This window comes from Lissotriton helveticus, chromosome 7 (assembly GCF_964261635.1).
Source record: "Lissotriton helveticus chromosome 7, aLisHel1.1, whole genome shotgun sequence".
Lineage (NCBI taxonomy): Eukaryota > Metazoa > Chordata > Amphibia > Caudata > Salamandridae > Lissotriton > Lissotriton helveticus.
In genome coordinates this window covers 1,869,863,134-1,869,887,764 of record NC_136068.1, presented here as the reverse complement: position 1 = coordinate 1,869,887,764, position 24,631 = coordinate 1,869,863,134, and the positions used below count along the sequence as shown (strand labels likewise).

Below are 24,631 nucleotides of genomic sequence, written 5' to 3'. Positions count from 1 at the left end.
AGCCTTGTGCACTGGCTGTATATAAACCATTTCTCCGCGTGCTGGTGGCAGTGGGATGGTGAACAGGTATCTCCATGGATGCAGAGGTTCAGCCATTAACGTTGGATGTTCACCTGGAGACATGACCTCTAAGGGGTACACAAAGTAAGAGGCAACTATTGACAGGGGAATGCATGGGCAGCTTTGATTTATTTTATTTATTTTTGAGTTAGGATTACAAGGTGTGAAACAAAATCAAAAGAAAGATTCACTATACAAACACAATAAACACATACAAAGTCAAATAGCATTTTAAATTGTATCCAAGGGCAGATTAAACACTAAACCCATACAGTAAAACAAAAGAGCAGGGTTTAGTTGCTAAATTCACTCTGAACGTCCATAATGTACCAGAGAAAAGGTTTCTTTGCAGCTCTGGATTTCGGACGTCTAGGACCCTGTGGTCATGAGAACTCCCCTAGTAGAACCTTTTAGGATCCTAGAGATCAAGAGATTGTTTTCTCCTCAAACAAGTTGGGCCCCTGAAGTGTATCTGTGAGGGTAGTAGTGGGGGTCAGTGTTTCACAGGAATGATACATTGGATAATTCTAATCTCTGGAAGCAGCCTGCTCTCAGAGTGAAGACAGTGGTGTCCATAGCCCAATGTAGGCAGAGCTAGCATAATCTGGCCTTGACACTACACCAGGGGTTACAACCGTCTGCAATCAGTGAGTTCAAGCAGAGTGACAAGCAAAAATGTTAATGTATTTTACTCACAATTTCATTAATATTCAGTGGCAAGCACACATATTGTGTGTTTGTGGCAAATGTGCCAAATGTTCTCTAAATAATTTTCTTTTACATCCAATACTTCACTGTTATTTCTTTAGCAGAACAGAGCTACATTTACTCTTGTGTGCTTACTATCTTATCTCACTGCACCCATTTAAACCTACTCCTAGCTTATTTCTATTTAACAACTATTGATATGGGCATTATGATACCCAGGGCAACTTTACCTGTTTTATGATAAGAGTAGCTGAAAAGATGAGAAGTAACTGGCTCAACCTTAACATTGACAGCATTGAAATAGTCCCATTCCAGCAGTCACAACTCTGTGTGCTAACACCTGGTGGCTTGTGGATCAAGGGCCACCTCCTCAGTGGACTCTATTCACTAGGAACTGAGGCATCATTGTGGACAGCCAGCTTACTTTGACCAATCAGATGACGGAGGCCTAGTACTGCTGTTTCAGCATCCTTATGATACTCAGAAAATATTCAAGTGCTTACCACTGGCCACTCAAGCGCCAATTACAAGGAGGCTAGATTATTGTAATGCCCTCTATGTGGGTTTCTCAGCCCATATCTTCAAGTAACTACAGTTGCTTCATAACATGGCAGCCAGGCTAGCACTAAATCTTCCTCTTTGTGCCTCAGTCTTGAATCATCTTCAAAGCCACTAAACAGAGAAACGAAATTCCCCTGTACCGAAGAGGCTGAGAGGGATTATCTCATAGGAGTACGTCCTCCTGTGTATGAACAACAAACCACAAAAAATTACTCCACGAGAAAGTGAACAATGTACACAATTTAACTAGGATGACTCTTAGTAAGATAAGATAGGGAAGCTAATATGTGAAGTCAGTACCCACTAGGGAGTGGGGAAGTAAAGGATTCCTTTTGTTTTTATTACCCTCACACACCCTAGTGGTGTCATGCTTCATCATGGGGTCACTCTGACGCCTAGAAGTCAGGGTGGGCTCGACCGTGTTCCAGGGAGCTCTTAGTGAGATATGGCCTGGGGCAGTTGAAGATTAAAAACCTGCAGACAGATACCAGTATCCCTTTATTCGTGGTTCTGTCAGGGATATTAAAAAGGAATAAAAAAGTGTTATGGTCCTATGACCCTGATGCCAACATGTTTCAGTCCTGTGTAGGCCACGAGGGTCCTGGACTTTCTTCAGGGCAGAGAAACATGTCCTCCATGGTTGAAGCAGAGGATGGGGGGCCATATCCTACTTTTATGTAAGGGCAGATAGCTGCTTCTTAGGAATAAGTAAACAGATAATTATCTGTTTGACATTCATATTTCCATCCCTCATTGGGAGGGAAAATGCGTCACTGGGGACCTCAGGAAAACATAGGTTTGCCCTTTAGTCACACGTGCATCAAGTTACCTGCCCCGCAGAGTCACCTTATAGGTCTAGGTCAGAACCCAGACCTATTAGGTGACACATGCCTGGAGTTGAAAGATATCCTTATGGAGCAAAATCTTCTGCGGGATAGTGACACACTTAAGGAGGTGGGAAACTTTAAGTTGAGACACAATAGTAATCTCAAGGCTCGGCAACTAGCGGTCATACAGGCTGATGAAACCTTTGTAGGGACTTCCAGTAAGTGGCCACAGAAAACTATAGATACCAACAGATCAGCGACGCTCTGCATTCCTATATTGCCCATGGCACACACCTGGCATTGTCAACCCCTTTAGAGAACCAGATGCTGCTACACCCTCTAAAGAAAAAAAAATATCCCCAGTGTACAAAAAATACTTAATAATTCTCCAAATTTACTTCAGAAGTTAAAAAGAAAGTGGGAGTTTGAACTAGGCGAGGTAGAATAAGAGGAATGGTAGGAGGCACTTCAGGGCCCACATGATAGCAACATCAGGACGGGTTTCCACATGATGCAGTCCCAGGTCCTACACATGTGGTACTACTGATGAGCAGACCTATACAAAATCGGGAAAAGCCCAGCACAAGGGTGTGCAAGAGACTGTGGTCAACAGTACTCCTTCTTTATATCCTCTGGGAGTGTCCCCAGATCCAGGGCTATTGGAGGGCAATAGAAAGAGTGATGACATATGTGACACACTGCTAAGTGGTTTGTGCTTAACACATGGGGAGAGGACATGACACCTAAATACAAACAACTGTGGCTGTCACTTGGCCTGCAGTAACAAAGAGAAACATTGCCTGGGGATGTGGGTGGGAACATTTACCATCTGCTAGGGACTGGTAAAAAGACATGGACTGGTGCATGATGACTGAAAAAGTGGTACATGATGGGAGAGGTTGCCATAAAAAATGGTAAAAGATATGGGAGGCATAGAGGACTGACCAGGGCATTTAAGAAAGTGAATTGCACATCTCTAATAGCAGCTTGTATTATGCCTGGATCCACGGTGAGTAAGGGGAGATTAGCGAGAATAAGTACTATACCGATGGTGGGTAGACATTGGTGCATCACAACTAGGCTCTGCAGGTAATAATGACAATATGTGTTAATGCATTCGATTTTAAACTGTAAACCCCAATATTTTAGTCACTACTTCTGTGGTGAGGTCTGCGGCAATGTCTTTCTTACTATGCTTCAGAATAACCCTTAGGGAGGAGATGAATTTATTAATTTATAAAGAATATACACAAAACATAATGTAACATAACATCAAATTTTAACAGCAATATGCTTGTAACTTAGTTCATGGAGTTTGCAACTAATAGAAATTCTGGGGCAAAGATATTTTGCAGACACATGGAGATGCTGAACAGAGAGCTGAAACATTTCAGACACTTACCACCAGTGGCAGATCAAGGTTGAATCCATGAACTGGGGTGGCGAAGTGAGATAAAGAACGATGATGAATTCAACCCAGATCTGTGCCTGGGGTGAGAGTCTGAAAAGTTGCAGTGCTCCATCCATCATTTCCTTGTATTTGCTTTGTTTGTTCTTAGTTAGCTGGGTATGCCCAGATATGGGTCCCTAGGTCCCTTGCCACTGGATTCAAGGTAGCCTAGCTGATGAAGGGTGTTACCCTTGGCAGTTCGGGCTGGACTGTTCCCATGAGGAACAGGATCAAGACTGGTTTGCATATAGCTGGGTCCAAACTGGGGTGGCGTAGTGAGTAAAAGAACGACAATGGATTCAGCCCAGATCTTTGATAGGGGGTGAGTGTCTGAAAAGTTTCAATTGTTCATTCCATCATCTCCTTGTGTTTGCTTTGTTCGCCCTAAGTTGGCAGGGTTTGCCTAGAAGTGGGTCCCTTGCTCACTTTGCAACTGGATTCAAGCTAGCCTGGCTGATGAGGGCTGTTAGCCTGAAACTGGTCCCATGATGCTTGTTTCCGGTCCAGGGAAGACATCGCTTAGCAGTTCGGGCTGGGCTGTTCCCATGAGGCACAGGGTCAAAACTGATTTTCATATAGCTGGGTCTAAACTGGGGACGTGAAGTGAGCTAAAGAAAGGTGATTGATTCAACCCAGATCTGTGACTGGGAATGTGTGTCTGAAATGTTTCCGTGCTCCATCCAAAGTCTCCTTGTGTTTGTAGAGATAGTATTGTCAAGCTCTCAAAACAATGATGTGTCGATGTAGAATCTGAGCAGAGTTGTCAAAATGTCTTCCCAGTTCTGAATGTGTCAGTCCAGCACGTCACAAATGATGTCCTTTCCAGATATTCCCAGAAGTACTGCCACTTCCATGTTCATGTGCAAATAGAACAATTGATGGACAGAATGCAGAACAATGTCAGACATCACTCCAGTACAGAGATCTGGGCCTAAATCCATTGTTTTTTGCTCACCATGCTATTCTAGTTTGGACTCAGCCATATGCAAATCAGTCTTAACCCTTCACCCAATTGGAACAGTCCAGCCCGAACTGCCAAGCCAGGTCCTCCCTGATCAGACGTCACAGGTATATACATATCCCAAAAATATGTCCAAACTGTTAGTCTCAGTCAAACTCCACGCAACGTTATTTGCTGCAATTTTAAATGTATTGTTGACTAACGCATTTTGGCTTAAGGAAAGCCTTGATCAAGTATATATATATATGTGCTATTGTTCTTCAAAAGGCAACATTTTGCTAGAACTAATATTTTTTTAGCTGTTCCTTAGTGATTTTTTTTTAAGAAAGTGTGAGTTTATTTTTTTCACTTTCACAGATTGTATTAGATATCCAAGCATCCACATTTTTTTTGTTGATTTCTACATCACACACATTCATTGTGTGCCAATGAAACCATTATATTGTTTTTAACTAAGCTGTTTTACAGCTTTAGCTTCTTTGTTTCATAACTGTAATGATTGTTTGCTACTCCTGTTCATGTTCCTAATGCACATATTGTGAGGAAAGAATTCCTTCTTGCTGCAAGAAGGAAGGAGTCAGTGTGGGATTCCTCACAGAAACCAGAGTTTACTGATAGTTGCTAATTTATTTTAATCATATGGGAGTTCATCCACAGACTATATCATAACAGAGGCTTCTCATCATGGTTTCAGAACCTGATTTCCCACAGTATTTTATTTATTTATTTGTGTTTTACAGAGCACAGACTTGACCCGTTAGGGTATCAAAGCACTTTACAGGGCTAAACAGGTTGTAAACAAACGCCTTAGCTAGGGGGTGGAATATTTGGGATAAAAACAAGCACATACATTTTACAAGAACGAATGTCCAAGAGTCTAAGGTTGGAACAGAGGAAAAAATATGAATCAGACTCTGTTCCAGAGAGGTAAGATTTGTATTGCTCTTTAATTTTTTTCAGTATAGTGTGATTTCACAAGGGTTGAACTGTACAGTAATAAGCCCATAAACAGAGGACTAAATCTATGTCAGCTTGGTCTATTGATGTATGTTAGGTAGATAGGTCATACAGGACACAATATCAATTTTTATTTTTATTTTTAATTTGAATACTCTTTAACATGCATTACTGACCGGTATCTATTTTAACTTGTTTTAAGGATGTGTATTGGTACACCGTCATTAGCCCATATAGGATACTACAGTCAAGGCAAGTCAATAAGTCTTTATTTCGACACAAGTTATAAAAGACAACACAGTAAAACAATAGAAAACCCAACATTTCATACTTGTTACATCATAATATCCATAATAGCAAGGGAAAGTTCATGAATTAATCTATTAATCAATGCTTTATACAGGGTGTTCCAAACACAATCATTAAAAAAAAATATATCGTAATCTTAAAATGTTTATAAACCATTTAAAAATGTGTTACATAGTTAACAGCTCATACTTTCTACTATAAGGGCCAGGTTAAAACACTGCAGTCTAGATTAATTTCAGTTTATCCATTTTAAAAACTTTGCAAGTGCAATTACCATGCTATCAGTGCAATCTGTTTTTAAAATCCTAAATGCCACAGTGCCACTATGGATGCCTTTCTGTATACAAATTGGTCTTATCCATTTGTGGCGCGGGGCTTTGTATACTGGGCATATGAACAAAACATGAGCTAGAGTTTCGGATTGGGCTATACAGAAAGGACACTGATGGTGATCTTTATTGGTTGACCACTTGCTTGTGAATGTGTTGATAGGAAGGGTTCCTACCCTGTATTGATGGAAAAGTTTCCTATCATTGGGGATGGTGATAAGGTCCCAATATCGCTCATATACAGAGATATGTTTTTGTTCCAAAAAAGCCCTGGTTAGTGATGCATCAGTATGTTTCTGAAATTCCCTTTGGGTTATGTTAGCCCAATACAGCTCTTTTAGGGCCTTTCGTGATGGAAAGATATTTTCTAATGGGTTTTCCCAAAGTTCCACCATTCCTAAGGCTTTATATTGCGACTTGACCTGTTTAAACTATACTATTTTACCCCCTGTGTCCATATTTCTAGTTTCTAGGAGCACTGAAGCATAATGAGATAGTTCGGGCGTAACCCATAGCCTCCTCCAATATGCGACTGATCTAAAGCTAGCTATGTCCTTAATTTTCTGACAACCCAAGTCCACATACAGCGGTGTCAATGATTTTGATTTTGGAAGTCTAGTTATGCACCGCAAGAATTTATTTTTTTACATTTGTCAGGGCTGAGACATCAGAAACCCTCCACAGTTCGGCCCCATATAACATCGAAGCCCTAACTTTCGTGTCATATATTTTTAAGGCTGGGGCTATTGGTTGAGTAGCTGATGATCTTAATTCTCTCAAAAGGACACCTGCTAGCTGTGCATGTTTTGTAGTCAAATAAGTCATGTGTGGCTTCCATTCCATCCTAGACCCCAGTGTAATGCCCAGATAGCTAAAACAATCTGTCTGTTCTAAAAGCTCACCATTCATAAAGACTGTGCCCCTCACTTTCTTGTGTATGTGTATTGCCATGAATTTGGTTTTTGACACATTGATGATTAGACCATGGTCTTTGCAGAAAGCCTCAAACAGCCAATTGCTTTTTGAAGCACTTCTTGCGTTTTAGAAATTAGAAGGGTGTCGTCTGCGAACATTAGCAGGGGTATTGGGATGCCATTTTGTTTAGGTGCATCTGTGTGAACCTCCCTGTAATATTCAATAACCCTGTTTATGTATAACGTAAACAGAGTTGGTGCCAGGACGCACCCTTGTCTAACTCCCCTTTCTGTATCGAATTTATCGGTAACCTGGCCCTGGTTGCCCCACCTAACCTGTGCATAGTTATTTTCGTGAAATTTGATCAAGAAGGTGAGGAGTTCGTGTGGCATACCTTGCTCATGAAGCACTCGCCACAGCATGGTACGTGGGACAAGATCAAAAGCCGATTTCAAATCGACAAAGGCTGCGTAAAGAGTGCCTCCCCCAAGGATTACCCATTTCCAATATATAGTAGAAAATCTGAACATTTGATCCACAGTGCTGGTAAAAGGGCGAAAGCCTGCCTGTAGTGTGGACATAACCCCAGAATCATCTATCCAGTTCTGAATTCTATGTAGTACAAGCCTAGCCACAACCTTCTGAATGCATGCAATTGGGCTAATTGGCCTGTAATTCGCAGGATCAGCACGATCCCCTTTTTTGAAAATTGGGATGATTTCGGCTCCCCTCCATATAGGATACTAATAATATTGGTGATTTAAATCACAGGTGAGTCACAAAATGACATAATAGTAATTGTGGCCCTTATATCATGTAGCATATTTTTCTAAAAATAATCCTCTCTGCAGAATAAAACTAAACTATAGCAGAGCTGTTAGCTATACAACTAACATTACAGGAAGGGGGTCATCAGCTGTTATTTCTACCAGAACATCTCTAACTCCAAGGCAAATGCTTTTGTTATTATTATTCAGCTAATACAATGCAGTGATCACTTATTGTCCTGGCACTAAACAACTGAAAGCAGAACGGTTGTCTCCTTTTAGTTTTTCAGAAGCAGATGAGGAAACAGAAACTTCACAAGATACCATTCCCCAATATAATAGCCTACTGTAATTCGAAAGTATTTCTAGATAAACTCAAGGCTGCAGAATAAAACATGAAGGTGGTGGAAGGTTTAACAAAAGAAGGTGAATTACTATATCTATCACTACCTAACCATGAATCAGTAGAATTCGTATCTACACTGGACTCAAGACACCACTCTGGCAGGGGACCCAGGTGAATGTAAAACAATAAATGAGTGCAAACTGTGGTTTTGGTGGCCCACGCAATTGAGGGATGTTAAGAACTATGTCGAAAATGTTCCCACTGGTATTCGTAGAAAATCTTCCCTTACACCACTGTAGGAAGCTGGCTCTGCAGATGTGACCACCACTGGGTGGTGACACTGTCCGCAAAGTCCAGGGTTTCCGTAAAAAAAGCCAGGGCTCAATGCAAAACCCAAAGTGCTCTATTTGTTTTAGCATGGCCGAGCAGCCTTTGGTCTAACACAGAGGTGAGTAAGACATGTATTGTACACACAGGTTCAAAAATGGTAACACGACTCAAGAAGGAGATCCAGACCAATTTTATAAAATGACACTTTGTTTGTGCTTTTATTTTGAAAACCAAGACTTTGTAATGATGTGAGTGCGTTTCAAGTCAAGCTACTTTTCGAGTTGAAAAATCAACAGTTCAATATTCTAATAAGTCAAGATCCCTAAGAGGGGGACTGAGTGAGTATATAACTTATAGTTCCAGTCTTTGGGTAGTCAGATCCACTGGGAGTTCAGGGTTGGTCATTGGGGACTGGGACACCCATACAGTGCAAACTTCTGTCCCAACAGGGAGGCAGGGGATACAAGCAATGCTCTTCCCCCTCGTGGTCCGTGGAAGCAAGGGGCAGGAGACGGTTCAGGAGGTGCCCAGCACAGTTACAGTTGCAGGTGGTTGTTAACTGTAAGAGGTCTAGAGGATCCTTTGAGGTTATGGAGCTCATCCAGGTGCAGGGTGTTTTGTGAGCGGGGCAGAGTTGGTTTGGCATAAGTGCTTGTTCTCTACCATTGCGAACATTGGGAGATCTCTTAGTTACAGTGAGTTGCGTCGAAAAGTGTCGGTCCTCAACCATGGTGGTTCTTGGAGTTCTTGTGCAGCAGATACCCGTGTCAACCATAGTCAGTCCTCCCTGTGGAGGTTCTCAGAGCTTTGTTAGTTCTTGAACAGGTCCACTGTCCTTGGGAGATTGGAGTCTTTATTGAAGGCAACAGTCCTCCTAGTGTGAATTTATTACAAGGAGCTGTTTGGAACAAACGCTCCTGGGTTCAGTGAAGCCATCATGGTGCTGTTGAACTAGAGTAGCCAGGTTGATGGTCCATGCACTCTCAATGGCTTCCCTGGCACTTACAATATTAGGGAATACACCTTAATATTGTAGGGGCATATCTTCTCATGCAGATATACCCACACCTGGAATATAATGCACCGTGCCTCTGGGCTGGTAAGACCTGCTAGAGAGGTGACTGATCCTCATCTTACATACAACAAGGTTCCAGCTGATCAAAGAGTCTCTCAAAAGGAAACACACAAAATGACAACAATGCTGTAACACTTAAAACATAGACTTACCAGGTTGAACTTGGTTGTCAACAAAGTATTTATATTGACAAGTATTAATCATACACCATATGCAAATCAGTCTTGACCCTGCTCTTTGTGGGAACAGTCCAGCCGGAACTGCCGAGCCAGATCTTCCCTGGACCGGAAACAAGCATCCAGGGACCGTTTTCAGGGCATCACCCTCCATCAGTCAAGCTAGCCTGAATCCAGTGGCGTAGTGAGCATGGGGCCCAGTTCTGGGCATACCCTTCCTACTTAGGGTGACATATGCAAAAGAAACAATTGATGGATGGCATGCTGGACAATGCAAACATTCACACCCAGTCACAAGGATCTGGGTTTAATACATTGTTTTTAAGGTCACCCGCCACCCCAGTTTGAACCCAGCCATGTGCAAAACAGTTTTGACCCTCTGTCTCATAGGACTAGTCCAACCCAAACTGCCATCCAGGTCCTCCCTGGACTGGAAACAAGCATCCTGGGACCGGTTGTGGGGCATCACCTCTCATCAGCCAGGCTAGCTTGAACCCAAAGCTATTGGGTGGTGTAGTTCCTATCATTCAATAGCTCTTCTCAACCTCAATTCCAAGATATATCCAAAAATGATGGCCTCTGGATTGGAAGGTCTCATGCCAGACTTGATACCTCTGGACCAGTCTGGCTTTATCAAAGGCCACCAAATACAATCTTAGATGCTGGGAAGTATTTTGATCAGGTGGATTTGACATTCTGGGATTGTTTTTTTACTATCAGCAGAGATAAACATGTGTTTTATAGTGCCTGGGTCCTGGTAAACAGTGTGGGCTCTGATCTTTTCCACTTGGAGAGGGGAACACAACAGGGGTGTCCGCTCTTACCACTATCATTTTCCCTTTGTATTCAACTCCTGGTGGCTAAGCTAGGCATGATACCCTCCATTCATGACATTCTATTTGGCACAGAGGAGCACAAAATGTCCCTCTTTGCCAATGAAATACTAATGACCGTCACATCTCCCAGGTCCTCCCTGGAAGCAATGCAGGTAGAGCTAGGACACTTTACACAAGTGGTGGAATTTCAAAGATGATCACGCATGTATATCTCTTGGCTGAGCTGCATATATGCCATTATAATGGACATGTAACGCAGACTTCTGTTCTTTTTTCAGGGCTTGCCGATTGATCTGGATTGGCGTTCTTGCCTACACTGAAATCCAATGTACATTCCATATGGCAAGATCGCAGGGTGTGTCTTCCATTTAAACATCTTCGACTTCTGAGAAGCTTTTGTGGGGTTGGCTTTGCCAGATTTCTAACTTTATTATAAGGCATCCCAACTATGAGTGATCTCTGAGTGGTCAGCCCGCGAGTCTGATAAACATTGACTCCATAAGGACGGGGCAGTGGAGAAAAGATACATATGGGACCTCCTGTGGAAGCCTAAAGCAGACCGACCGCTGAATACTTTCCTTAGCACCCCCACGGAGAATACACTTAAGATGGGGGATGAGGTCAACAAGACATTCACTCAGACAACTTTCCCTTCTCCACTTATTCGAATTCACTACAACCCAGCATTTATAACCCAAACCCTTTGATGCATGGAGGGTGGGAGGATGCCTCACTGTGTCAGATCTCATTCATAATGGGATGATTCTCATCTTCAGACACTGTCAAAAGGCTTCCACCTACTGGCAAATGAACATTATCACTCACTTCACCCAACGTCAGCACTGGGTACTCAGCTCCGAGCTGAGGGAAGCAGCAGCTAGGGACCTCACACCAAAGGTGCGATTTGTGAAAGGCTGGAGTGGCTCTAAGGGTTGTAGTTTTTTCTGTACTCTCTACTACTCTATTCTTTTTAGCCTCCATACCACGGCATAGGGCTTTCTGAGAGCGGACTCTGCGTAACACGATCTCGGACAAACAGTGGCATAGACTCTACAGAGACACACCTAAATGCAGTAATTCAATGGGGATGCAGGAGGCTCATTTTAAAGCACTATATGATTGGTACTTATCCACAACTAAATTGAAACATATCTTTCCCACTTCTTCAGATCTTAAATGCCACACTATAGGTGATATATATAGGACATAAGAAAAACCCCACTCTCTCTTTCCAGAGAAAACTGACCTCACTCAGAGGTAAGATTTATGCCATATACAATAATTGGGCTGAAGTTACCATCTTATGACCTAAACGTGCAACAGATGAAATAATGTGCGCACACACCTAGCTAGACAATTGGGGATAAAGAGGAAAAAGGAAAAAAAAGGAAATATTGAATACAATTCGGGGGAAGGGCAGTCACCGAAACAGAAAAAGCCAAGACCTTAAGTTGTTTTTATAAGAATCTTTATGTGGCTGACAGCTCCAAAGAGATAGTACAAATAAACAATCTGGATGAGTACACCTATTTTAAAATTAGTTAAGCACAAAATAAAGCACCTTAGGAAAGAAAATAAGAAACAGAAAAAACTCCTGAGACTGGCTGATAAGAGATCTAAGATTGAAAATGTCTACCATACCAAAGCAAACAAGACCCATGCGGAAACTATCTCACCCACAAACTTGTTGAGTAGAGATAACAAAACAAACTATTTGTCAACTTTCTGGCAACTCAACAATGCCTCAGGAAGTTACCGGAGCTCACCCTCACGAATCCAAAAACCGACATACTAGCTATAGTGTTTCAAAAGGTACATTTGCTCCAAGAATTCCAGGTTAGTTGAGCTCCTCCATCAAGTGAGGCAGTTGCTGAGTCTTTCTCCTCTACCATCCTTCCTCAACCTTCAAAGGAGAACAACCATTCCATCCGTGCTAACGTCCACACCATCATTTGTCACTCAAGGGGCTGTACCCCCAATGAACCACTGCTTGTTCCAACAGTGCCGTTGATAAATCCTGGCATTACTTTAGCCCAGAACCGCTTATCACATGAAACCACAGCACTAATAACAATTTTGCACCTGGAGTACACTTCACAAGGTCTTCAAGACACACTGAATCCAGGCAATATCGTCAAACTACTGGCTTCTCATCCAAATCTCTGCCAACTCCAGCAATATTGGAAGTATACAGTTTATTACTTCAACCATATTTCCCTAGAAGGAAGCAACCGCTGTGACTTGGACTACTCACTCAGCAGTCAGCACAATATGTGAAAAATGCATTCTCCTAGAAGAATGGGGGATTATGATAACATTACCACCAAAGCCCTGCTATTCCCACATGCTCATTTAACATGACCCTAAGCATGCCCCCATAAGCCCCTTCTTGACCATGACAAAATCAAAAGACCCTACAGGCAACATACATTATCAAGAACCTCATTCATGCTTGAAAATGCATTAGGCCCTCTGTATTTTAGTGCCACCAACAACAGGCAAGCTTAAACTATTTTTGCTCACAACCAAACAGGAGGACTTTGCAAGTTTGCTATACCACCATTGTAAACTGAGCAAGAGCATTGAAGTTGTCTGACTGCCACCCTGTCTGGACCCTCACCACCAAACTGACTCTCATTTAAAAAGCATTCCATCTCACTCCAAAGCTTGGAGGAAGAGCCTAGTCATGAGTCTACCTTCCTGGATAGTGCTTGGCCTTGGGAACATCGTACCAGACCTGGATGCTAAGTCTTTCTTAACACTAAACATCACATGATGACATTATATGCATCCAGGAGTCATGGTAAGAAGTGGAAACCCCACTAGAAGGCTACCACACATTCTTCAAACCTGCATTGAGACAATCTGCCAATGGTCATGCAATGGGCAGCATGCCTATTTTTTCATCACCACGCTGGAACTTCATGGCCTCAGCCTATGCTACCAGCCATCAAAGCCTTTTATGTGTACAACTCAAGAACTGGAATCAGAACCCTGCAATGGGTCGATCAATCCTGCTAAATGTATATGTTTACCAGGCAACCCCCAGGAAGAAGCCTGAAGCCCAGGAACCAGAACGCCTGATTGTGGATATCAGGGACCCACGTCCCAAAGACAATTTCATCTTGACCTGAGATTTCAATCTAAATTTGTTTTTAAAAAAGCAATCCCTCCAGTAAAATAGCAGACTCCTGGTGGCTGATCCCAGCACAGGGCATATACCCACAAAGAGCCAATGTAACAGAAGAGAGTCTGACAGCAGCTCAAGAGGAAATGTCACTCATGGCTCTGAATGGATGTTATCCTAGTAATGAACCATTTTGATGCACACACTTCTCCTCGAAAAGATCTGTGGCGGTAGACTACATGATCTGCTCAATTACACTGATCAAGGTGGTCAAGTCCTTCTCCATTATACTATTCAGTGAAAGACATCATCAACCTCAGATACAAAAACAAAAACAAAAGTTGATGGACAGAATGCAGAACAATGTCATACATTCACCACAGTACACAGATCTGGGAAAAAATCCATAGTCTTTTTGCTCGTCCTGCCATTCCAGTTTGAACCCAGCCATATGCAAATCTTTCATGACCCTGTGCCCCATGGGAACGGTCCAGCCCGAACTGCCAAGCCAGGTCCTCCCTGGTCTGGAAAAAGCATCCTAGGACCGGTTTCTGGCTTTCAGCCCTCATCAGCCCGGATAGCTTGATTCCAGTGGCATGGAGAGCATGGGACTCACGTCTAAGCATACCCATCCCACTCGGGGTGACAAATGCAAAAACAACAGTTGATGGAAAGAATGCAGAACAATGTATACATTCACCCCAGTACAGTAATCTGGGCTTAAGCCCATCGTTTTTTTGCTCACCATGCCATTCCAGTTTGAACCCAGCCATATGCAAATCAGTCTTGACCCTGTGCCCCATGGGAACAGTCCAGCCCGAAATGCCAAGCCAGGTCCTCCCTGGACTGCACTGCCAAACTCCTCGGTCATAAAAAAGGAAAAGCTAAGACGAAAAATAAACTTAAGAAAGGGAAATTTAATGTATCTAATCTTGCTATCTCTTCTGCCAATCTGCGTACTAAGCCTATTAGGGATGAAAGCCCTTTGCGGAAATGGATTCAAGCTAAGGGAGGCATCAAGAGTATGGCTTTGCGTCTGTCTGGTGCCAGCTCAATGGAAGATGCTAATGTAAGAGATGGAGTTGTCTTCTCTCCAATGGTTGATAACGTGACGTCTCCGATTCTTGCTCACGCTGGCTCAAAAGCTACTTGCATGGATCAGATATGTGAGCCTGCTAGTAGGATTGTAATTACCACTTTAAGCCCAACTACAATTACAAGCCTCCCTTCTATTGTTGATGCTACAATTTTAACCCCTTGTACTTCATGCACTCATGAGCCATTAGCTTTAGAGAGATCTCTGAACTCAGAACATGCTACCTCCTGCTTTGATCCTATTTTGAAGACTCTTATGGACCAGCGACAGGAAGGACTGCAACACTTTCTTCAGTTGAGGTAAGACAACAACAAATTGCAGAATTTCCTACTGGAGGTATCCAGCAAACAAGAGATTGAAGAGTTAAAACAAAGAGTAGTGGATGTGGAGGAAGTAGCTGTGCGTACAGAATCTCTAACTAACCAACATTCTGCGCAAATAACGAAATTGGAAACTAAATTTGAGGACATTGAAAATCGCCAAAGGAGACAAAATCTTCGGCTTTTTGGCATTCGGGAAGGGTCGGAAGGCTCAGATCCAAGAGCTTACGTGGTTAAACTGTTTCAAAAGGCCTTTATAGATCTCTCGGACTGGGACTGAGACTCGCAATTACAAAGAGTTCATAGATTACCTCTTTTCCAAGGAAACAAAGAAAGCAAATTTCCACGTCCTCTTTTGATATATTTTGGTAATTCTCTACTGAGACAGGCTGTCTCGCTAAAAGCTAGACCCAATACCCCTGTCACTGTAGAAAATGTAACGTTTTTTGTACGTTCTGATTTAAGTAAAAATACTATGGATAGGCAATGGAAGCTTCGCCAGCTGATAGATTCTTTTAAATCTATTGGCTGTGATGTACACTTGCAGGAACCGGCTCATCTCAAGGTTGCCAAAGATGGCCACACGTATTTTTTCACTGATCTAAAAAAGTCAGCGTTGGCACTCTCTAAGTTTAGTACATGAATATTAATAGTGGTTTAATAGTAGTTTAATGGCTAGGTGCACTGATGGGTATGGGCCTGTTAAGTGATACACATAAGGGAATGCTAGTATAAGAGTAGAAGAGGGTAGACTGAATGAAGTATATTTAGAAACCCGATCGGAACTGAATAAATTCTATGATTGCAATTACTATAACCACGATAATTAGTAGTGAGATTACTTCTTTCACCCTCTTTTATTATCCTTCCTTCTCTCTTTCCTTTTCCTCTCGCTCTTACTCTTCTTTTCACTTATAGTCTCTTATTATGCTTACTTTATTTTCCCTGGCAGGGGCTGTCGGTAGTAGCTTACCTGCTGTCACTCTGCAGAGCTGCCTTTTCAGCGGCAGCTGAGTATAGAGGGGTTTTCTCCCCGAAGGGACTAAGGGGAGGGGGTGGGCTTAAGGCCTGCAGGGTTAAAAATGATAAATATTTCACTGTGAGAATCAGAATTGTCAAACAAAGTCACTGCAGAACACTTACATTATGGTATCTTACAATAGAGCACAATACAGAGGAAGGTACTCTATCTGGTTTTAAGATGCCTAGTTTGGAATGTGGCTGACCTTAACAGTAAGGACAAGAGGAGGCTTAATATGTATAAACCCCATTTGGTTATGCTTTCAGAAACTCATATAGGATTTCAAAATAAGAAATTATTAGGGCAATTGGTATATGAGCTTATTGTTTGTTCTACCTTGAGTGCCTCTATTAGGGGGGTTGCAATATTGAAGCAAAAGCAATTAAGTATTGAAATTATTTGAACATCTGCTGATACGGGTGGTAGATGGGCAATAACTCAGGTAGAACTCGAACACCGCAAACATGTATTTTGTGTGGTTTATAGACCTAACATTGATGAATCAACTATGTATGATCGGATAAATGTTGAACTATTAGACTGGGAAGGAGAGATATTGATCATGGGCGACTTTAATTGTGTTATGGACTACGATCTGGATTCGACCAGGCGGGGTGCTTTTCAGTGAATGCGCAAAATCCGAGCTGCTATAGTGGAATTAAGTCGTTTGCAAAATTTGAAAGATATCTGGCGTACAATTCATCCTAACATAGCGGGTTTCACTTATTATTCTGCGCCTCATAAACTGTGTTCCCGCATAGATATGATTTGGGCGACAGATAGAGTTTTGGACAATTGCATTATAGAACTGTGCCCAAGAGTTACATCAGACCACAATCTTATTCTTTTAGAATTTAACATCTCCACTAAGAAACAAGGTGTCAGGCAATTTACGTTCCCCAGATTGCTTTTTTCGGATGTAGCTTTGATCTCACAACTTAAAGGACACATTAGTGAATGCATTGAGATTAATTTGAATTTTACCTCAGTAATATCTGTCTGGGACGCCTGTAAAGCCAGTTTCGACCAGCAATATGTTTTTAGAAAGAACTCAGAACATTTGAAAGAGATAAAGTCTATGACCTCTAATATCTTGTCTCTGGAAACCCAGCTGGCAGAGGCTCTTCAACAAGGAAAATCTAATATTGATGAGCTAAGAATGGGATTAGTGAACTTTCAGGCAGCTACTAAAAAGACACTGAGGGAGAAGCATAGTGTGAAACTTTATAAGTACCATCTATCACAATATGAAAGCGGAGATAGAATCGGGAAAATATTAGCTTACAAAGTAGCTGACATGAAGGCTAAGACATTAATTAAGGCTATCAAAGGTATGAACACTATAACTTATTACAACCAACCAGAACAGATTCTTGATCAATTTGTTAAATATTATAGTAGGTTATATACTCCGGAAAATTCTCCTACTAACCATCATATATTATCATACCTTAACGCTTATCTGACAGGTCAACGAGACATAGAAGGAGTGAGCCAACTTAATGAAAATATTACTCTTATAGAGATTAGATTAGCAATTGCTTCTCTCCCCTCTGGCAAGAAGGCAGCGGGGGAAGATTTGCTTCCCATTGAACTTTATAAAATATGCATCCAGGAATTACTCCCTCTCTTTAGCTTAGTTATAGATTCAATTGGGGAAACCGGGAAGGCTCCTACATCTTGGAATACAGCAAAAATAGTATTCTTTTCTTAAGAAACATAAGCCCGCAGATGAATGTGGGTCATATAGACCTATTTCATTAATCAACGCGGATGCCAAGGCGTTCGCGAACATTTTAGCTACTCGATTAGTCCCCCTTATGCCGGAGCTGGTTAACATACAACAGCACGGATTTGTCATGGGGAGAGATACTACCGCCCATGTCAATATGGCAATTACCGCCTTTGATGTTGCATCAAGTTCTTCCAGCCCACTCGGAATGGTCATGCTGGATGCTGAGAAGCATTCGACCGGGTGGGGTGTGATTATTTATGGGCGGTACTTAAGGCTTTGGGATTCCAGGGTCAATATCTCAGCTGGATCCAGTCCTTGTACTGCTAAAATAAGCTATGCAGGTATGAGCTCATCTAACTTCACAATAGCGAGGTACATTTGGCAAGGGTGTCCTTTGTCACCCTTGCTGTTTGCTCTCTCTATGGAACCATTTTTAAATGCGCTTCAGACCCAAACTGATATTATCCCTTTCCAACATGGCATGAAAACTCTAAAAATAACTGCGTATGCGGATGATATTGCGATTTTTACCACTGACGTAGTTAAAGCTATTTCGGGGATAACTAAGTAAGCAAAAAAGTTTGGGGACATTTCTGGATACAAACTAAACTTAAATAAAACACAGGTCTTAGTCAATCACAAACCACCGGTATTGGTCCAATGTTTATGTAAAAATGCTATATACTTGGGAGTGAAAATATCTGCAAACATTGATGAATTAATTGCACTAAATTATGACTCATTATTAAAGGAGGTAGCTCTTTCACTAAAAAATGGCATAAGATCCCACTTAGTCTAGTTGGACGGATTAATTTAATTAAAATGAAAGTATTACCTAAATTCCTTTATTTATTTAGATCAATTCCCTTACGACTTAATAATCTTTTTTTTTTAAACTTGATGGAATATGTAGTAGCTACATCTGGGGATACAAGAAAGCTCATAGATCGATTCAGTTATTGAAACTTCCAATAGCAAAAGGAGGGTTAACTTTTCCTGATTTTAAATTATATTTTTTTGCAACTTTTTTTGGCCGTCTCCGGAGCTTGCTCAAAAAGGAAAACTTGCTATTTTTTTATCAGTTTATGTTGGGCTCTGACTGTAATCAATTTCTAGCTAGAGTCAACGATCCAAACTACTTTAAGCGAGTCAAGACCGCTAGGGAGATTGTAAGCATTTGGAATCTGATCTTGACTTTTTGCAGGACTTCTTTTTTTTCATCCAGAATTACAGATATCGGGTAATCCAGGAATTCCTAGAATTTTTTCGGATGGCACAGGCCCCTTATTGTCTTGCTGCGGTATTAATACTTTAGGTGACTTTTATGACCCCACTGGATTACTTGATTTTACTTCACTTAAATCCCTTTATAAACTGAAAGGCGTTATGTACTTTAAATATATGCAAATCCGGGACTTTCTTGTCCAGAAAATGGAAATTAATCAAGTTGCGCATTCTGACATCATAACATGTCTTTACTCAGATAAGACTAAATCACTCATCACTGAGGGCTATAAGCACTTAACTCAGATGAAAGTGGATGACTGTAGTAAACTAGCGGCTAAATGGACCATTAGAACGGGCACAAATATAACATCAAATCAGTTATCTGCTTCTTTCTGTCAAATTAATCAGGTGGTTCAGTCATCTAGTATAAGACTTCAACTGTACAGAACTATCTGTCAAATGTATTATACCCCCAAAAGAATTTCTATCTGGTTACCAAGCAACCTACCCAATGATCGTTCCAAATGTCCTAAGTGTGATCTCGTGGCAGCTGATTTGGAGCATATGCTTTTTGCTTGTCCTGCATTGTTTGAGTTTTGGAAAGGAATAGAAGGCATTCTTACTCAGAAACAGATCATTTTTCCGCCTCTCTCAATACATTTGATTTTGTTAGATTTACAGGAGGTAAATAACCCACATAAAGATTTAAATACTATTTTATTTTCATGTGCAAGATTAATTATAGCTAGGGCCCGGATTTCTCCAAAACCCCCGCATGTTATGGAGTGGTGGACCCTAGTCAATGAAATTTCTACAATGGAACTATCTTTAGCAAAAGTAAGGGGTCCTCGCTCTTTAAGAAAATGGGAGAGAATTTGGGGAATGTTTATATGAATTTTGAGCTCTCAACCCCCCTTTTTTTTCCCCTCTAAAATACTGTTCAGACCATCGCAATTATGTATTCAGGATATATGTTTTATCTGTGTTGGTAATTTAAATTATAATTTATACCTCTGTATTAATAATTTACAGTGGAGTAGTGTGGCTCACAGGTTAGAGGCAGCAGACCCGGGAGCAGAAGTCGGCCCGTGACCAGGGTTCAATTCCCGACGCGGCAGGGTCGTGGACTTGGGTCAGCGGACTCGATAATTCTCGCTTCGGTGCTTACTCTAATCAAGGGTTCCACTCGGCAACTCTGGGCAATAGCTTGCCTAATCTCCACAATGGCCCCATCAATTCCGGGGATGCCTGGCTCCACCTTGGGGACTCCCAGCAGGGACCATCCCACAGGGAAAGCCAGGACGGGTTCCCCAGAGTTATACAGCACCAGGAAACCTACGGACGGGTAGCAGTGTGCTTTACAAGCTCAAATACATTTACATTTACATGTTTTATGGTATGTCCATAATGAATGACATTCTGTTTTTTTTTGTCTCTCTCTCACAGTGATAATAAAAATATATTTTTTTAAAAATCTCTTCTCCTGGGTTCCTGGCCAATCTGCACACGCAGTTTTCTGCTTCAGCGCCGGGACGCCCCTTTGCTGGGGCAGCCGTGCGCTCGATAAGCTATTATAACATAACATATAACATAACTATCCCAAATCAGCTCCCTCTCCTATCAATCATTGACTTTTTGCTTGTCATTGACCCTGTTCATAACTCTGCTGCCTTTTGGTTAGATTTGCACTATAACAATTCTAAGGAAATACATACATACATACATACATACATACATACATACATAAATACATACATATATACATTTCAAATTATTGAGGATAAAGTGCTCCCTTTTAACATGGTTTGGACCACTCTCTTTTCTCCTTATAGTGACGGCATCAAGGAAGTTACCTCTCCATCCTCCAAATCAATGTCTTTCATCGCTAACGAGGACCCAAATGCCATAATAGACATTTTTGCAAGTAGCTCTTTTACAAAAAGAAAAAGGTTACTCCACTGCTTTGAAGTGTGCAGAATAGAAAGCATAATAGATATATAGCAAATTATTGTGCAAGAGTTAGCGTCAAGAGCTCAGAAGTGACTGTTTTGGCCATTTAACAATGATTATTAGCCACTTATTAAAGAGCATTTTCCAGAACTGTGTGTCTAAGAAATTAACTTATTCGCCAGTTGTAAATGAACATTCATGAGATTTTGTCTCATCAAGTTCTACCATGTCTACAACTCACGGAAAACAGAAGCATCTGATTGTTCACTATATATTCCTGGACTTAAGGGACCTTGCAGGAGAGAGAGAAGAAAAACAGAGAGACACAGAAGAGAGTGAAGAAGAAAGGAAACAATTAAAAAGAGCGTCCAAAGAAGAGAAAGACAAAGAAAGAGGAATACATAAGCCAGTTTCTACATCAAAGGGTTTAAGGTTTTCATTTTAGTTATCTAATTCATCTCTGTGATTGTGAATCGAGCTGGAATTAAGGTGAATTAGGCAGACATTTCAGTTGTTGGATTTGGGCATTGGGCACTTCATACTGCACCTTTAACAACTACCTATCCTTCCAACTGAAACAAAATTTGTTTGAGGTTGAGGATTTTGAAGATCTATCTTCTGAAATGAGGTTGTCATGTGTCTATTCAGGATGATTTCACACCACTGCCTTTAAACGTTTGTTGCATGCTAGCTATTTATAGAATCATTCTATTTTAATAATACTCACTTTAAAAAAAAAGGGTTCCAATCATAGACAAGTATACATGTCATTAAATATGTACATAATTGTCTTAGACCAAATTCAAAAATCATGTTTCTGAGTAAGTTTCATAACTTACGGTTATTTGAAAGTAAGTCACACATAAGTCATAAGTAAGGCACAAGTACTTGGAAATCTGGCCCTTTTATCTACTTTAAGGAAAGCATATTTGTCACTGTTGCATTCTGTTTCCATCTATTCACCACCACACGTTTGCGAATGTACTAACAGCAATTCCCCTTCCATTGGTCTTCTGTTAACGCTCAGATTATCTACAAGTATTTTCCAAGCGCAATGAGAGCAAAAATTGTAACCTCTAAGGATGAATTTCTAATAATGGTATTTTGAGATTTTTCAAGGCCACAGGTCCTCTTTCCATTGCTCTTTTACTGACTTACATAACGGCTCTGTTTGGAAACCTTTTCATTGTGGTAACTTTCATTCAAACAGTCATTTGAACATCCCAATACCTTTCTTCCTCACCAATGTATTCTTCATCGACATTTGTTACGTATCTGTCCTGTCCCCAAAAGTGTGGGCCTTTTCTTTATGGAGAACACATATTACATGCCTGATGGGGTATATTTCTTTGAGTTCATCAGATCCACAGTGTGTTTTCTCCTCCCCTTCTTGGCTTACAATCTCTATGTGGACATCAACAAGTCAGTATGCTACACAACCATCATGGATGAGACTGTGTGTTTCTGGATACCTGCTGGAAGTTGGACTGTTGGCCTCTAGGATTCAATGCTATTTTCCAATTGAATACTTTATTTAGACAATCAAGTCCATCAAAGTGATAACTGTTTAGTGCAGGTAATCAAAATGATACAATGAATAAAAGCATAAAAACTCCATAATAACACAATCCCTAAATAGATTTAGGCCAGACGTAGGAAATTACATGAAAAAATGTAAAGAATTATAAGCAAAATACCCAGCTTTTTTGACAGCATGCATAAAGAGACATATAAGACACTTCATAGGTATAGATAACATGGTGGCTGGCTGAAGGGCTGGTCGAGAGCAACCATGAGGTTGGAATCGCGCGTCTGTTAGCATTATGCTGACAGTGCTAGAATTTTTAAGGATGATTCCCCCCTTCTTCTAAGGGTATTGGGTCATTAGGCGACTGGGGTCGGGCAAGCCGGATGGTGACTCGGGGAGTACCTCGCTGCTGCACCATGGCAGTTCAACTTCGGTACTTCCGATTTACGTGCCCTGGGAGGCTGCAGTGTTGTCAAGGTCAGCGTGGGCAGAGACAGCACCTGTTGAGTGGGCACAGGAGGCTACACACTAGCGGGATGGGAGATAAAGGAGATCTTACCCGCTGGTATGCTCTGATGGATTGTGAGCGTCTTGAGTCAGAGGGTAAGTCTTCTCTGTTTACTTGCCCCCAGCATTCATGGAAAAACAGGTGGGTCAGAGAATTGAGAACCAGGAGTCGACATACCTCAGGTGAAGGGACAAAAGGATTTACCTTCCGCCAGTGATAATGTTAATTATACACTTTAAGCCCCAAACTAATAAACACTCAACCAAAAAATGTGTTGGTGGCTGGAGACTGGAGGCTGGAGGCGCCAGTGCGAGCAGGAGCAGGAGCAGAATCACCAGGAGCAGAACTGTCACAGACACAGACGCAGACGCAGATTCAGCCGCACCCCAAGTGAAGGCAGCGGGCGGCAGGCAGCGGTTCCTTGGCATCGGCATCGGCATCGGTGGCAGCGCGGGTGCGCCTTACCTATATCTCGGCATTTCCCCGCTGAAGCCCCGCTGAAGCCGCCGGGCCTTTTCTGCCTCGACCCGGGCACCGGGACCAGGAGCCCGCTGGGTGAGGCCGCTTCTGAGGGAGGGGCGAGGAGGAAGACACAAGCGCGGCTGCTGTTAGAGGCAGCCGCGAAGTAAGAGCCTGGGGGGTTGACTAGGCAGATCCGACTAGGCTCGATCTAGCCCGCGGTCCACCCTTAGCGCTCCGCTCCCGACCATCCTCTTTGCGCTCACGTGGGCTTTATTTGCAGCCCCCTCACAGCCTCACAGCATTTCTCGCCAGCTGCCGCAGGGGGGGGGGGCATAGCTAACAACTAGTCCCCACTGCCGAAATCAAATACCCTACTCGCCCCCTAGGAAGCCTCACAGCAAGCTCATAGGAAGCTTGCCAACGGCCCCACGGAGGGTATAATTCATTTAACTAGCAAAAGAGGATCTGCAAATCCCCTTGAACCAATTACAACCGACATTTAGGACCCAGGAGCCAGGAATTAAGAAATCAGGAGCAAGGCTTCAGATGGCCATACTGTATGTTTATAAGAATTTTTATAAGAATTATCAAGGGTCAGCAAGGTCGACCAAGGCTCAATAGGCCTAACAAGCCTAACAAGCTATAAACTTATCGATCTAACTGCACATTTCCTGCTGTTAATCAGCCAGAGCACAAAATCAACCAACCATACAATAAGGAGAATGCGATCAAGAACAAACCGGCAAGCACCACCGAATAAAGCGCCACGTAGTAAAAAAAAGAAAAAACCTAACCCAGACAAGTCCCTCCAAGAAATACCTTCCCCAGTTGTAGCCCGGAAGGGGAGGTTGGTAGCCCAGGGGGCGAGTGCGACGGTAGGACCAGTTCAGATACCTGACAAACCCGGACCAACTATAGGAAAACAGCAGAAGATTAACAAATTCTTCTTCCTGAAAGACCCGGTATCCACACTCTTTGCAACAAGGGAGGTACTGAACCTACCGAGCCCTATCCAGCCCGACAAGCCAAAACCATCAAATCGGTCGGGAA

At 42.0% G+C, this 24,631-nt stretch overlaps 1 protein-coding gene across 1 annotated transcript in view; it reads right to left on the bottom strand.

Annotated features, from left to right (window-relative positions):
• LOC144769809 (olfactory receptor 5J3-like) overlaps window positions 1–18,119 on the bottom strand; it is a 49,703-nt gene extending 31,584 nt beyond the window's left edge. Inside the window, exons 1-2 of the mRNA XM_078653996.1 lie at window positions 18,072–18,119; window positions 16,124–16,218 (exon numbers count right to left, since the gene is read on the bottom strand). Of these exons, the coding sequence (XP_078510122.1) occupies window positions 16,124–16,218; window positions 18,072–18,119 (143 nt within the window). The remainder of the gene's footprint in view (window positions 1–16,123; window positions 16,219–18,071) is intronic.
• Window positions 18,120–24,631: the final 6,512 nt, after the last annotated feature.